At 35.3% G+C, this 17,855-nt stretch overlaps 1 protein-coding gene across 1 annotated transcript in view; it reads left to right on the forward strand.

Moving 5' to 3' along the window:
• LOC126820830 (uncharacterized) overlaps positions 1-16,184 on the forward strand; it is a 30,527-nt gene extending 14,343 nt beyond the window's left edge. The window contains exons 2-5 of the mRNA XM_050548963.2: positions 9,513-9,849; positions 12,257-12,427; positions 12,938-13,143; positions 13,790-16,184. Coding sequence (XP_050404920.1) covers positions 9,513-9,849; positions 12,257-12,427; positions 12,938-13,143; positions 13,790-13,990 — 915 coding nt within the window. The 3' untranslated portion in view covers positions 13,991-16,184. The remainder of the gene's footprint in view (positions 1-9,512; positions 9,850-12,256; positions 12,428-12,937; positions 13,144-13,789) is intronic.
• The last annotated feature ends 1,671 nt before the right edge of the window (positions 16,185-17,855 follow it).

Raw genomic sequence — 17,855 nt, forward strand, 5'->3', positions numbered from 1 at the left:
AAAACAGAGGGAACCTATCATTACCATCAACACGATTGCTACGACGTACCTCATTATATGATAAGACCTGATAGGATCACGACGATTCCTCCGCAATTAAAACCACGATTTCAATCGCAGATCGAAACGTGATATTGGGAATCTAACATAAGCATTCTTACAAGTCTTGTCAGATTGATAGTAGAACAGTGCAGTTATTACAGTAATGTGTAGATGAATGTGTGGGTTTGAATACTGAGAGTTAAAAATGTATTGTCATCACACATAAAGGATCCGTAAACCCGAATAAATAGATTTATCTGTTCCCAATTAACATTGTATGGTGCCATAAATTCCATATATTCCATATTGGAAGTATTAAGCAATGACATAAACCAATAAATCTCTCATCATCTGACATATACACAGTTTCAATAGTCAGGTGACGACAAGTTCAATCTCATTTCTATCATCGTCAACCAACTATTATCATAAAATGGCTACACACCATCGACTAACCAGGACAGTTTACTAACATTAATGAAGTGTACCATGACAATTAACAAGGTTAAATATAGTGTGCTTAACTAAGGTAGTTCAAGTGGAACCTCTCGGAAGGTATAACCTCTCAGAATGATTTATGAGCCATGGAAATTCGAGTCAGTAACAGACGTCTTCATATCGCCATGTCGTATCGCCATGCGGTTCTCAGTTAATGTGAACTCGAACCACGATGGAAATTTTATCAATCACATATTCAGAACCATATGATTTTTTTTAAAAATTTTGTTTATATTTCGTATTTTATATTTTATGTAGTATAAAAAAATCAGCACCATAAAAACGAAACAAAATAAAGTTATAATTTTAACTGAGATATGTTTTCCCCAATGAACTTCTCTGATTCCTTTCAGAACAGCTTTAGATTTGTATATAATAATAAAGATGAGGCCCCAGTGATCAATTATCCACAATTTACATTTATCACGAATAATTTGAATTGTAACAGAAATGGATACTGTAGGTTATAAATAGAAATAGATATTAAGCAAACACCTTGCTTAATTTTATTCTGGAATGCCAGTGGAAACAAATTTTCGTAGCATATTAAAACTGACCTACTAAAATGGGAGTGTCATTAGTGGTCAAGCTAAACCTTTCAATCTGACCTGCTATATCAGATAATGTTTCCATCAATTAGTTTACAGTAATTGGTCAATTAGCTTTAATTAGAATCCGACATTATCGTGTTTCTATATGTCACTAGAAACAGCTAACTGTGGGGAGATATAGAAATGATTAGACAATTTCGACACAACAGTCGCTAATGGAATTCCACCTTTTTTACATAATAGTTCTATCAAAATAATCATACAGCAATTATTGTTATACTTGTGCCGTAGAGCTGTTTTCTGGGATTGAAAATTAACTCAAACAGTTAAAAGAATTGAAAGATTAGTGAGATATAAATTCGGACATTGGTCTATTGAAAGATTAGTGAGATATTAATTTGGACATTGGTCAATTGCTACTTTAACTAAAAACCACAAAGAAGCACTATAACACTGGTAAAATTCTAACAAGAACATAAACATTACAGACTTCCAGATGCCATTGCGTGATATCAAACTTATAACATAACCGTTGCACGAAATTCCGCCTTATGTACATAACAAAAAAAAAAAGAAAAAAACAGAAAGATTCCAGACTGGCATTTTGATATCGAAAGTTTACAATAAAATTCACATAACTTCTCTAGTGTTATGTTTCGCAACAGAAGCTCAATTTGTCGTTAAAATAGAAATTCGCCAAGTTTAATCTTAATGTTAATATACAGATGACAGACGGTAAACATGTGTCCAGTGGTGTTAAGTATTTAATCATCACAGTTTATAACCTGCTCAACATTTCTAATGTCAGGGGTCATCTTGGGTCAGATCCAAGATGAGGTGTCAGATATATAGGAATCTCAATATTCAAAATTCTCTTTCGAATAAAAGGTCAACGACTGAGATCTTATAGATCAATCCGTTTCATATAGGTAATGCGAAAGCCACCCTTTAAGCGGTCCAGCAAATATCCACTGCTAATCAGTTTGAGATCCTTTCCCAAGTACCTTCTAGTCTGATGTTAAATTTAAGGGTTATAGATCACATTATTTTATTTATCACATCGTGAATTGAGTAAGATGGCTGGTAACGCGCATACGTCTCGTTAGTGGTATGTGTCTTCTTTGGGAGAGGCGAGGGGTGCCGTGCAGACTTTAACTCCACCTTTGATCGAACAGCATCAGAATTTAACACATTATTTAATGTGCATCTTTCAAATATCATATCGATATAATCTGCTGTATTGACTGGCATTGTGAAATGGAGAGAATGTTGAAATTAATATGATCAGACACCATCTTTGTTCTGAACATTTAGTCACTTTATCAGATCATATCGAGATCAGAAATGGAAGGAATGGAGTTTTCTGCCCCAACCGGACTGATCAGATCCAGAAATAGTGTTGATATTTAAGTAAGAGTCAGTGTAAGTTCAACAGATCTGATATATAACATATGTTGTATTGTCTGGTCAATCATTGTTTTATGGTTATACTTACCACTGTGTATACCGTAACATGTGGAGACCCATTTCTAAATGTCTCCTGAAGGTTATAGGTTAGATGGCGTTCGTCTAATTTATACCGAATTGAGAGCGATAGGATAGCATTTTAAACATGCATTATGCAAGAGCAAAATCTGCTTATTACAAGTCTTTCTTTAGGCCTGAAATGTTATCTAAATTATCAATTAGACATTAATTAACTTATCCAGATCTACTCTCGATGTCAAGGCTAGCCTTCGATGTTGGCTGGATTAGATTCCTACATGCCGCTAACGGTCATTGCTAATTAAATCAAAAAAGTGGATAATCGAGACTATGCTGTTTATATTAATGATTTTAGTAATGATGACCGAGACTATGCAAAAATTTCACCCGCTTCTTTCTCGGCTCATAGTGGATCAATTTGACTGAAATTTTCAGCAAATTACCTTTACACTATCTAGTTTTTAACTATTATAGCGAGAACTGCCATCTCTTTATCTTATCTCCCATAATGTATCTTTAAGTAAGGTTTTAGATTTTAATTTTCATTCGCTTTGCTGGGGTTTAGATGGTGATCTATGGTTACATAGGAAATGTTGGCCAATTTTGCAATGGTCCTTTGAGTTCAAGAGCTTTCTGGATTTCAAATATTTCGCCTACATTTACGTGACGTTTAGCGATTGGTGAATTTTAAACTGTTCCATCTAAATGACATGGCTACGACGGTGAATTTTGAAATGGTATTTTTCTATTGGATACGAAATAGCATCATATGTGGGTCAGGTTTGAAATCTTTCTAAGGCTATAATCTTTTAACTCAAAGCTCCATTTGAGTTGACCAATATAACAGAGTATAATAATACTGATAACTGATTTGGTCGTATTAACGTGGTCGAAAAGGGGACTGCAGCTCACCCCACTCTCTGTGTTTTGGAAGGTATGTTGTTGATTTAATTCAGGAAATACTAAAATATTTATAGTATAAATAGTCAGTACAAATTTCGGGGAAAATAATGTTAATCCAGCAACTGGAACGCAGAAGCAACGGACAGGTTTGAATTAAATTAAATTTATGTGACCGAATTTCTCAAATCTGAGTCATGCTATAATCTGTGTAAGGAATTCCTGTAAGTTGAGATGATATTAAAGACATGTGATAAGAAAGTGTAAACAGTTAAATATTCCATATCTCTCTCTAATATAACATGTAGGTGTTTTATCAATACATCATACATCATCAGTACACTCTAAATACACAAACTCAAATACACTCAAAAACACAATATGTACAACATCGTTACACCCTAAAAAAAAGAACTTAATGTATAATATCGTTACAGACTAAAACACAATATGTGCAATATTGTTACGTTACAGACTAAAACACAACATGTGCAACTTTGTTACGCTACAGACTAAAACACAACATGTACCACATCGTTACACTCTAAAAGAAGAACATGATGTACCACATCGTTTCACACAAAAACTCAACATATGCAACGTCGTTACACTCTAAAAGAAGAACATGATTTACAACATCGTTACAGACTAAAACTCAACATATGTAACGTCGTTACACTCTAAAAAAAAGAACATAATGTACAACATCGTTACAGACTAAAACACAACATGTACAACATCGTTACAGACTAAAACACAACATATACATCATCGTTAAGGTATTTCTAAAACACGACATAACATTTTAATATTTTTTCTCAAACTCCTTTGGTATTTTAACAGCAGGTTTTTTCAGGGTAATATTATATATATGTCAGTAGGTAATATACATACCTGTGAGCAAAAGAAGATATTTATATATATATTAAGATATATGATATAGGTATAGCTACAGAACGGTAAAACATCATCCTAAATCCCCAGCCATGTATGTATTTGAAACCAGAAACATATATTCGATGATAATATCTCAACACTGATTTTATCTACTGAGCTATATTTTTACACAGAGACATATTGCCACCCCACTAAATAAACTAACAATATTAAGGTAAAATTGTCGATTTCACTTAATTATAATATTACACTTTCTAAAAGCCAAAAGTTAAATTCGATTTATAAGCAAAAAAGTCCACAACAACTTAAAGGATTAGCGTTAGGTAGGAAGGAATGGGATAATGGTCTGGGAAACAGGGCCCTGTTTCTCGAAATCTTAACTAAAGATAAAATCTAAATTTTAGCAGATACGTCAGTTTTGATTGGCTAAGAACTAAAATCAGTCTAATATTATCCAATCAAATTACTAAAATTTGGATTTTATCGGAGTTAAAATTTTGTGAAACAGGCCCCAGAACGACAGGACAAAGTGTATTTTATACCAATCTATTATTTGTCTTATTAACCATGATTAAGCCATGTGTTATATGTTCAGTGTATTGAGGATGTTTTGCTTGTATATATATTTGTAGTTAACACACGTGGGCAACATACAGTATGTTTCATATCTTGATTGGCCATGGAGGATATAGGGTGGTCTTCTCAAAATAGTTGTGCTGTGGTAAACACGATCTTTAAATTCTTTAACATATCCTGTTGATCACTTTCTGGTATTTTAAGATCACCCAGTTCTTAATGTCCCCCTACTGTATTGTCCTACTTTACTTGACTGTACCAGCGATTGACTATTTCTGGATTGTTCTTTCCTTTGATTGCTCGATTCCTGATTTAGTGCTGTTAATGACGCCGCTCGGAATTCTGTTTATCACTGTCGATTGCAAGTTACATGAACATGATTCTATTATACATTTATTAGCCTCCTGTTGTCATTATCATGAAATGCTTTTTACGTGCCTTTGAAACGGAACTGATAGATTTGCTGTGTGTCACTCTGACTGCTATATGCCACGTTGTTGATAACTTCTTTGAAAGGTTTATCCTATTAAATCCATCGATTTTAACAGCAAACGGCGTTTCTTGATGTTTCACATTTCATTTATTATTAGATTGATATCTTGTTTTTAAAAGTTTAATTAAAAGATGACATGCCCGAATAAAAGTCAGATAGATTAACAAAAGAATAAATCTGTCTAAATATTATTCAAATCGATCGTTTTAAGATATGATAACCTGTAGTATTTGTTGATCTCCAGCTAAATTTGTTAAAATTCCCAATCTGTTCTATTAAAGCCATCAATCACACATACTTCTTTTTTTTTAAAAAAATAAAAAATAATGCTTGGGATTTCCGTTTTTGTAGTGTACTGTATGCAGCTCTTATATATTTATTACTGATGATTTGTTTTATTTTCGTTCCGTTTATAAATTAAGTTCTCGCTATATATCACACCATGGTCAGGACTGTTCCTTTTGCGTAGCGGTGGGTTCTACCGGCGGATCTGGTCAAATTTATTCAGATGGTTGATTTTGAGTGACAGTAAGCCACCGTTGATATTGATGGGCTTGAACCGACAGATAACGTCACGAAGTAAATTGTTTAAGATGTATACATCGAAGCAGAAGAAATGTAAAAGTTAAATTTATATTTGTAAATCTGGTACATGCAAGAACATGCCTTTTATTCCACAATTCCGCTAAAGCAATGATTAAACAAGTCGAATACCCTTGAAATTGGTAAATAAAATACAGAGAGCAGCATTCTTTTCGTAAATAACGTAAATTCCTTTTATAACATATGTGTTTTTGTTCTATAGAATGTATATGAACGTGGAACCACTGCAGAAACAGTGCCTTTAACAGCAGGGCATTCTAACCTGCATAGTTCCATTTCTCTCTAACATTTGATGTTTGGTGTTGGCACCGTGCCATTAATACATCTATCAGATAAACGAAACAAGTCTATCCATCATATAGTTTTAATCTACCGCTGTTTTCGGTGAAAATTAAAAGTTAATTCAAGGTCGAACAATTTGTAAATTAGATAATTTATTTTTCTTTCACAAACAGTGCAATGGCACTGATGTCACGGATGTCACTGCAAAGAAGAAGTTATTAAATAAAAGATAATAGTAATTATCGGAAATGGAGATATATGCATTTATGTTAATTTGATTTTTGATTAGGTTAATCAAAGATTTTATCGTTGTTATAAACCCCTAAACCCTTTTGGTAGAACATCTTTACGATTCCTGGGTTTCGCACAACTCGAACGAACTGATATACACATAGTGATGTCATGGCGAAAATCGTCCTTTAACTGAAATGTGAGAACCACGCCTGTAAATACACGAAGACTAACCTCAGCTTATTGCGTCCCTGGATTCCAATCCATGACTCAAACCGAAAGACAGCCACTTCTTGACACCCAGCCCCTGGTTTATGTGAGTTCTGTGTTGGTTTAGCCTCTTCTATATAAGGATTATGGTCCGTATTCGATCTTGATATATATAACGAATTGTTAGATTGCGTCCGGGATATCTGTAGAGTCACCGCTACCATGGGAATACATCTGAACACAGAGATAGAATTATACTCTCACATGTAAACAATATCAACAGGTAATTTAGAGAACATTTTGTTTCCAGTCAGTGGGAAACCAAATTTGGTTTCTTGGTTATTTACTCCTAGGATTAAGATATCACTGTTGAATCACACAAAGGGAACCTTAGCCTGACCCTCAATCCCTAGTGTATTAATAACATCAATTGATCAGTCTTTCTTGGTCGGTTTTTGTATTTTTCTCTTAGTGTTATTAAGTTTTGTGTGACCTTAAAACGAAACAAAAATGAAACAAAACAAAGTATTGACGACCGAAGAGAACATTTATTAGACATTAATTTTGTGTGACCTTAAAACGAAACGAAAATGAAACAAAACAAAGTATTAATGACTGAAGAGAACTTTTGTTAGACATTAATTTAAGCTGGGCGTGTGACCGTTCGGACAACTAGATTGAAAGATTAAGTTGTTTTTGCATTTCATCAGTAGGAATGTTCGATGAGGTCACTGTTTGAAATGAAGACATCAAAAATATCCCATGTCATTCCTCTAGGGCAAAACAACTTAAGGACTGACCTACCATAAAATCTACATCTATTAGATTTCTTGTGATATGTGATAGGCTTCTAGGTGGAGCATCGTGGCAAAAGTCATGCATTCCCTGGACTTTACTCATTATTTCGTATCTAAAAGGCTTCCATTTTACTCAACATGTGACAAAATTGTGTTTCTTTTCATAATATTTCCCAGTTATATCAATAAAGTCTAGATACTTGTGTAAGTTGGTTGCCAAAACGTGATTTGTCTAAACAAGTAAGAACTCTAATGTTACAAAAGATTTGCCAGTTTTAGGCTAGATTTTCTCCGACAAATTAGCCTTTTGACTAGGAAAGATAATCAGATTGTGCTGCTAGCGAAAGAAATACAAGTAATTAATTATCGTAGCAGTCTGCACGTTCGTTACATGCACATGGCTATGACATATCACTTAATAAAAAAATCTTTATATATATGTATGTTGTTAGCTGTAAATACATTACTGACAGACAAATATCCACGTAAAGAAACCAGTCTGTCTAGTCGCTATGACGATTCTATGGGTGTAGTATTAAATAGAAAGAAATTTTATTATACACCAGATTCTTTATAGATAATAATAAAAAAACAGAATCTTTATAGATAATAATAATAAAAAAAACAGATTCCTTATAAATAACAATAAAACCGCCCTGCTTTCAATGCCGCTATTTGTTCATACTATACGAGGCTCTAGCCTGTTATTCTTCTATCTTTCCTCTATTTTTTTTGTGGAGCAGTTCCACAGAATAAACTTAATAGAACAGATAACTTATACATAACAATAAAACCGTCGTGCTTTAAAAACCACTCATTCTTCCTATTGTACGAGGTGCTAGAATGCTATTCTTGTACTGTTTCCTCTATGTTCTGTTGAGCTGTTTGACAGAATATGCTTATTAGGTATTGTTCTTGAGACCACCCTATGTTATCTCTTGATTTTGAGAAGTTCACATAGTTAAAAAAAATCTGTTGTACTTTGCATTTAGTATTATTCCTGTACAAGTATATGGTGATATTATGGCAAATACCATGTATTTGGGTCAATCAATATTTAGAACTATTTGCATGTATAAATAATCATAGTGACCTTTATCGTTGTTAGATTTTGACTGTACTACAAATCTGTTGGGGGTTGCGGTTGGGTTTGGTTTTTTTCTCGATCCCGGTGTCGGCTGGGATAGGTTTTTTTTAATTCCAACCTTCAGTGGCACACGGTGGGTGGCATGGTCAAGTAAAACGTCTAGTCCTTCGAATGGTAACAGAAATAACTATAGAGTTCATATCACTGTCAGCATTTTAAATCTCCTAACAGTTGGAAATAACTAAAGGTTCCACTGACAGCATGTTTAAGATCCTCTGACAATTGGAAATCGGAATAAGAGTAATTCGTGGAGCCGCTGCCAGGGCACAATTCCCCGCATAGCACAACGCGCTAGGAATGTTCGTCTTTATTATCCCGATTGGTTCAATTTTGTGTTCGTCTAGATTAAAAGTGCAATAAGGGGTAATGTTAATGGTGAACAGATTATGGAGTCTTTTGGTGCAGGTTTCATGACATTTTAAGAACTTTTCAGATAAAAAGGATTTTTAAAGAATCATTTGGAAATCGGAATAAGAGTAATTCGTGGAGCCGCTGCCAGGGCACAATTCCCCGCATAGCACAACGCGCTAGGAATGTTCGTCTTTATTATCCCGATTGGTTCAATTTTGTGTTCGTCTAGATTAAAAGTGCAATAAGGGGTAATGTTAATGGTGAACAGATTATGGAGTCTTTTGGTGCAGGTTTCATGACATTTTAAGAACTTTTCAGATAAAAAGGATTTTTGAAGAATCATTTCTTCCATATCTCGTACGTTAAAGCGATTATTCTGAATTCATTAACGAAAATAATATAAAATGTAAAAGTTATGTTTTATTTTTTTTTTTTTTTTTTTTTTTCAGGTAACGTCTTCCAACACATCACAATCACAGCAACCAACTACCCCTTTATTACTCAACGCTACATATACCGCCCAGAAATCACCTAATACACAACAACCAACTAAATATAAATCAGACTCTATGATTCGTCCCGTCATTGACGATCAGGAGGAGTTTTTTGATAGAAAAGATTTTAACGCTGGTTCTAGAGCAATGTTAGATAAAGCTTATAACCAACATAAGCATTTTTATAGACTTAATTCTAAAGTTGTTGATGAAGGTGCTCTATTAAAACAAGATGTTTTAGATGTTTATAAGAAACAAGGAGAAGTGTTTTCATATGAACAGTTATTACAAGGTTTGAATAATAATAACTTAAAATCCTTACAAAATGGCTGACAAGGGGATCTTGGCCCAAGGATCTATGAATGAATGAAATGAGGTTTAACAGAATCCATGCATAACGTTGGATGTGCATTTTTAAGATCCTGTAAGATAAATCCTTCTTTAAGATTTAGATTTTATTTGGAATTTTGATATTTAGTGCAATTTCAGAGAGGTCGTACTAAAATAAATCCCCCATTTAAAATAGGAATTATTCCTAGTTGCGGGGCTTCTTGGGAAACTCAAGATCGTGCATATATCTCAATGTCTAAAATGGATCTTCTCTTACAACCACGTGAGTCATTCAGCGATCTTTCTTTCACTTTCTGATGAATAACACTAGATGTCACAACTGGCCACAACCCACACCTTTCCTTAAAGCAGAATTTTAACATTTATATTAGAATTGGCCATTTTATCTCAGATGCGTTTGCTTAAAGACAATCCCAATTCTATATTGGGGCGTGGCGCTAAACACGAGGGATTAAATTGCCATATCTTTTCACGATTTACATCTAAATGACTTAAAATAGAAATGTCAAAATAACAGCATGTACTGTAGTCGGCATGAAGGCCGCGTGTTCCCTTGTTTTATATACACAGCTTATATTATATATATACAGATATCTTATCACCTTACATACTCTACATTATATCAATAAACACTGACCATCTTTACTGGACATAGGTCAGTTAATATAACACAGATCTCAACTATATTCCTTATTGTGAAGTTGGAATGAGGAAATGTCTGATACCGCCTAGAAATGATAACTTCCATCTTTGATCCTAGCCAAAATAAACACTGATCATCTTTGCTGGACATAGGTCAGTTTAAATAGCGAAGATCTCACCTATATTCCTTATTGTGGAGGTGGAATGGGGGAATGCTAATTGCAGAAATTGCACGATATCGCCTAGAAATGGTTCCACTTCCGTCTTTGACTAATGCCATGACACTGACCATCTTCGCTAGTTCGGTCCCGGTTTTGTCCGAGAAAGTTCCTGGGGAATTTTCAGCGGGGTTTCATATTGTCGGTGATGCAGGGCGGATAGTCTCGCAAGCAACTGCGCATAGTCGTTGGCGTGCATGTGAATGAACTATTGGCAGTTGAAATTCGACGAATAGTAGGCGGAAATATCCCTCATAGCACACTGCCTGGTGTATGGCCATCTTTACAACTCACTTTTGTGGGAGTAAAATGAGGAATGGTATTTACCGAAATTATCGATACCACCCAGTGGACAGCTATTATCAGACGGATAAATGTACGCAACTTTTACAGCTTGAAGTTGGCATGATATAATATGTATGAGACCAATAACAACAAATAACGCCCTCTGAATTCAACATTTGGTACGGGTCAATTACATTCTCGTACGCATCAATTACTAGAGCGGTGATGAATCTAACGATCGGTACTAGAAAGATTCATTTAATTTCAAGATCCACATTAATGTCAGTCACGGTACAATTTTAATAACAATGGGATTATGCTTATTAATTGACTTAATTACATCCCAAACAGAATGGAAAATTGGACAATGGGAATGTTTTCATTCTTATGTTCCATAAAATTAATATGGCGAATGTTATCATGACGGCACGTATTTTGCACACGAGGAAACCAACCCCATAAATTAAACATTTTATAGAAGAAATAAAGGACAGGGCATGTTCACTTCACATCCCTATCTAAATAGTATAGTATGAAGGTGAACTTTTGAAATATTTCCAAAACATTCACGAAAAGTGCACGAACTTCCCGGAGTCTACTCCTCGATATCTCAGTTCCGGCACTCTGGTCATTTATCGATAAGTGTGTACGATCAGATTTGATAAGCTGTTATTGATTAAGGGTGTCAATCTATGCTCGACATCAGGATGTCTTAAGAGATTAATTTTATAAATTACTAGAATAGTACTTGAAGTAGCTAAATTCTAAAGTACGACTTTCAAAATGGCAATACGGGATAACAAAGGTGTATTGCACACCACATGGATGTATTGATTGCCACGTATAGGTGTATTGCTTGATCTAAAACTGATGCAGTTGAAAGAATTCCCGTGTGGGGATTGGTTGAGTGGGGTGCTTGGGGACAGGGACGGAGGCGGGGTGTGTGTTAATATCATGCCACTGTCCTTAAATTCGTCCTTCAAAATAGCAACACTGCATAAAGTACATGAGGGTATTGCATGCAGCAAAGGTGCATTGCAGGATCTAAAATTTCTGCAGTTGAAAGTATTCCCCTGTGGTGCGCGGAATGAATGTCATGCCACTATCCTTACAATCTTTACATTCCAAACTTGCAAATTGTCAGATGGTATAACAGTTGTTATTCTATATAAGTATAATACATTGTTTTATTTCTGTTATCAGGAATGTTGGTCGATGGGGAGAAGCTGTTATTAGGAGCCAGCTGGTTGTATGTGACGGGTGTGGAATTTCTTGATGCCGATGGAACGAATGTTGTAAAAGAACCGGTCGGTAAAGGAAGAATTTGTTTGACCAATCAACGAGTGTTGATATTATCAGCTGAAATATTCACAGGTGCTTGCCATATTTCAAAGAAATATAAATCTATAAATATCGATAATACTATCTTAGCCTAAGGTGTTGGTCAAATATTTATCATGTGCATTATACTCATTACTGAGGAAGATAAAACAATTTGATAGCGTTTCAGATATAACAGTATGGGCACGCTATGGAAAACCCAGCAGTCGTGTTACAATCTGAAAGGCGCTATGGAACATAATATTGGGCTACACATCTCCTCGAAACAGATAATGTGTCAAGTACAAATCATATGCAGATGTCATTTTTGTTTAAAAACTCGATCTTTGTCCAAAAAGTCGGATCGGGGAACATCCTTGGCGTAGTCGTATCTGTTTCCCAAAAATGTGTTTAATTTTTCGGGGAGGGGGTTAACTAAACTTCATAAGGTAAATATGAAACGGACGTAATCAATTGCTTGATTACATTCATAATATCAAATGTTCTATCTGATATATAAACTAAACATTTAAATTAAGACAGTGATTATTATTGTATTATCAGATGCTGCTCTGTCAGAGATAGGAGACAGTACTAAACCAACAGGTGGATATAAACTAGATGTAAGGAAGACCAACTCTATATATTATCAGAATATACCATTAACATGTTTTCATAGTGCTGATTTAAGTGTAGCTGTAGGTACATCAGCCAGCAGTAAAATTAGCATTAAACCACCGGCTTGTAAAGGTCTCTGTTCGTGCTTTGGTGTAAGTATATCACTTTAACTTCTTACAAGATCCTGTAGAATATCCCTGTTTCTTGGGTCAAGATGACCCTTCGGGGGTCGGGGTGAAGAATGGTCCTCCATATTAAATTATATCTGTGTACGCCCGAGGAAAAGTGTGCCCGGTGGTTGGGTGGAACGATAAACTGATATCCCGTGCACAAACTGGTAATGCAGAGTAGGTTGGAATGGAGACACCCCCGCACACACGTTACCAATTGAAACAAAAAATAATATCGCATGTTAGCCTCAAAAAGACTTAACATATAGTGACGATGAGGTCTCAAACACCATTTTATTCTCTTCAACTTTTCAATTCTTACAAGATCAAAATTGAGTTATGTCTGAAGTCGACAGCAGGCTTTTACGATTCCAAGAATATAACCACAAATATATTAATTTGTGCTAATTCAAAAAAAAAGAAAAAAACAAGAAAAAACACGTGTTATTGCTTAGTAAAGGTGACCTGGATCCTGGATGTGGTGGTAATCTACGGATTGCAATAAGAGAATGAAAGGTGTGCGTTTAATATTATTTAATAGTTCTTCAGTTTTACTATACTTTTGCTGCTTTTCAAGTGTGTCCTTAATTTAATTTCGTTACATTTTTCGGTTTTATTCCCTTTTCAGGTAGCACCGTGTATTACATCCTGGAAGTCTACGCCGCCAATGACGACTGTTTTCAACAAACGAATAATCAGAATTGGTGTGTCAATGCCACCCTGGGCAACTCGTATGATAGTACTGGTTCATCTAGATCCAGAGATGTCTTTGACAATAGCACGTGACTTTATTTCTCAGCTGCAATATCACGCGCCTTTGATGCACTGAATGCAGAACTGATACGTGTAAATTAAATAAGAAACGTTATGTATGCAAAATTCATTAAATATATAAACATATATTTCTATCTCAAATATATATTTCTATTGGTGTAATATAATTTATTTAAAATTATTGAAGTCGAGTGCGTTTCTCAAGGTATAACTAAAATGGCAACATACAGAACATTCGAGTTTGGTGTTTGCCTCCCACCCCATCCCAAACCTTTCCTGACATTAACCCATGGTCTTAATCTTCTATTGATTATTAAAATGTTTGTATAGATTTGCGATTTAAAGGACCAGGATAAATTAGGGCCGTAATTTTCCTATAGCGCTGTTAAATATTAAGAAAGAACAACGAAAGAGAAATAGAAATGAAAATGCGGTCAAATTTTAAGTAAACTGGATAATATAAATCAAATTCATATGGTTAACAAATTTATCAGATGTATATACATAATGCCATTTCAGTTTCTCCCTCCATAAACATCATAATTACGTTATGCTGTGTTCATCATTTATTGTATTTATAAGCGTATAATTAATCATTAATACACTCTACTATCTATCGGATTAAAATACAGATCTATATTTCGTTTCGTTTTTCTTATACTTTTGATGGCCTACACTACAAGAAGATCTGACCAGTTGTACTTGGGGGTCGCGTCTGGGGTCATATGAGCGGCTTTTGACATTGATTAATCAACCAGCGTTGACGTTCCTGGGGTTTACTCACAGTTCCGTGCAGAGCATGCCAAGAGCTTGCCGTGACAGACCGTTTCATTGGCTAAATCCCTACATCAACTAGAACGCCTGTTACATAACAACTCTTCCAGATCCTAGGGTTGTGAGGACAAGTAAAACGAAATTTTGAACTATAAAAAACGAAACGAAATAGGATCTGTGTTTTAATCTGATTAACTCTACTATTGGTGCTATTTCTACACATATTTATGTACTATATTCTACCGTGTTCACAAGTCTTTATAACTTGTTATCAACAGCACGTGTATTTATGGGGTTTATATAAATCACCATCTGTTTCCTTGTCAAAATGTATCGAACAGTGGTTTTGTTTTAAACCTAACTCTAGCAGGGGAGCCACGGTGACTCAGTGGTTGTGTCGCTGGCTATAGGAGATCCCTGTGGTGACCGAGAAAGTTCCTGCGGATTCCACTGGCAAGGAAAGTTTTCTTGTTGCGCGGGTGGAACGAACAACCGGGGTCCCACGTACACATTGGAGTATTGGAATTCGAGGACGCGCAGGCGGATACACTGCTACCCACACACATTAGAAAAAACGAGAGTTTAAACCCCGTTTCTATTCTAACCAGTTATAGTCGCTATTACATTTACAAGCAGTTATCTACTACTGAACTACCAGAGCCTCGTCTAAGGATTTGGTAGTGGGCGGCAATGTCGGGCGAAGCCTGACCCCCGAGCACCATAGATGCGAGAGGCGCGAACACCGCAGGTGTGATCCCGCGCGGTGGGTCTGGGGCCCTCCCCCAGAAAATTTTGAAAATTTACTCCCTTAGACTCGATTTCTGAGCACTTAAAAAATAGTTTCGGAGATTTGATACACTATTAGTTTGGGCATCTTGTTAAACCATGGATTGATTAATACCCTGTAAAATCGAGATCAAAACACTGCTGCGGCTGACCCATAAAACAATCAGAAAGACGATTTTGTAAACCTACGCACCATGATATAGTACGGTTTCAGGCCAGGGACATGACAGATTATCAGCCTCAGACATGCTTTGCACATGGGAAAAACCTTGTCAGCGATTTTCAAAACGTATGTATGTTGCCGCCCAGTCTTCAACTTTTGGGCTCAGTAAGCGGCAGTTTGGCCAGTGCGCGGCGGCGGCGCCTCCTCGTCACCATGTTAAACGAGGCTCTGTGAACTACTGTGGCCGAAATGTTGGTCCGTTGTCAACGTGTATAACAGGTCAAATTGATAAGATGGCGATATTCGAACCAACCTTTTTATGGAATATAATATTGTATAATTATCGAATCTATGGTGTATATAGGCTTGCTAATGAATATTAACAGTAAAACGTTTATTGATTTATGACATTATGTTTATATATTTATATTGTATATAGCACGAGTGACGTGGCTATTTCTTATATTATATCAAGTTTTTTTTATGATAAAATTGTACATAATTTATATATAAAGCTTTTGTATCAGATATGTTTGAGTTAAATCACTACACGGTGGACATATTATATACGAGTCATGGTGCTAAAGGAATGTGGGCTTGAAATGTTATGGGTCATTGGCTTGAAAAATAATTTATTGTATGTTTGTCTAATGACTCCCTCTTACCCGAAAAAAAGATCGGGCTGGGGAAAAATAGTATAATTAATAAGCCTTGAAATGCGAGAGACATTCAGCTTAACAACAAATAATGTATTGGATAAGTAAGTCTTGTATTTGAGATATGGTGGGACATTAAGCTTTTGCATGCTAAAATGTTGTAAATAGGGATATACTTAGCTTCAAGGATATGTGCGCATCATTGCCGATACTTAAAAAAATCCCTACTTATTGATATATAGTAAATTAACCATAATTTTATACAGTTTTGTATTCTCGAACAGAAAAACTAAACATTAAATAATTTGACCTTATTCTGTATTGCCTTGCCCAAAAATATTACAAATTTTGCTTAAAAGTCAAGCCTGTTATAACTGTATTAATTATGTTTATTTGATATTTTATCCAGATAAAGAATTTAGTAAAAACAAAACAAAACGTTGGTTATTATTATCTGGAGCCGCTCGGGTTAATCCCAAGAGCAGTGAAGCGCACACGGAAGGGTGGTATTTAATTGAAGGGAAATAACTCGATTAAACACTACAGGATGCAGGCCACCAAAAAGCTTTACTATTTGTAAATTTTGGTCTATTTGCCACCTCGAATTTTTCCCAGCACTTCCGCTGGGCTTATAGTATAGACCCCAAACGCAGCTGCTTTTAACAAAACTTCCGCTGGGCTTAATAGTATATACCCCAAATGTAGCTACATGTGACAGTGTTGACCATGGATATTTTGAGATGCACAACTTGGGAATAGTGTGCCAGTAAACAGGATACCAGGTAGTTATCTTAACCACGTAATTCAGTCAGCCTTCCGCCCCTAAATTATGAATATTCATCAAAAACGGATAGAAAAATGTCAAACCATTAAACAATGGGTGTAAATAATAATAGGCCTATAAATAATAGGAACTACATTTGCTGGGACCAAGATAAAGAGAAATTATTCTAAAATCAATATTTCACCACTTTTTAATGTAAATGTGGAGACTTCACAAGGAAAGTTAGGCAGACTGACGACAATATACTGTATCAATCCACATTAAACATGCATTATGCAAGAGCTAAATCTGCCTATTGCAGGTCTTTCTTTAGGCCTGAAATGTTTTCTAAAGTATTAATTAGACATTAATTGACTGATCCAGGCCTTAATCAACTCTCGATGGCATCAGATTTCTCCGATTTTAAATAGATTAGAATGGTTCAGCGATACTTTGATTTAATCAAATATGGAGGACCAAGACTTAGCTTTGATCAACCAGTACGGTAGTTGAAATTATTGCACACGTCTGTCAAACCTTCAAAGGCTAATATCTTTGCTTGCAATACAGTAATTTGAATGAAATTTTCAAATTATTCATTTAACATCATCTACTTTCGAATTATTATAGCAAGAATGGCTAGCTCTTTATCTAAATCTTACATAATGTATCTTTAAATGTGGAGGTGTCAAAAGACCAGCTTAATTTGCCAGCAATTTATTGCCAGAGTAACAACCATTGTACTTGACTCAATAACTACCACAAACTATAGAACATA

The sequence above is a fragment of the Patella vulgata genome, chromosome 5, assembly GCF_932274485.2.
Source record: "Patella vulgata chromosome 5, xgPatVulg1.2, whole genome shotgun sequence".
Classification (NCBI taxonomy): Eukaryota; Metazoa; Mollusca; class Gastropoda; family Patellidae; genus Patella; species Patella vulgata.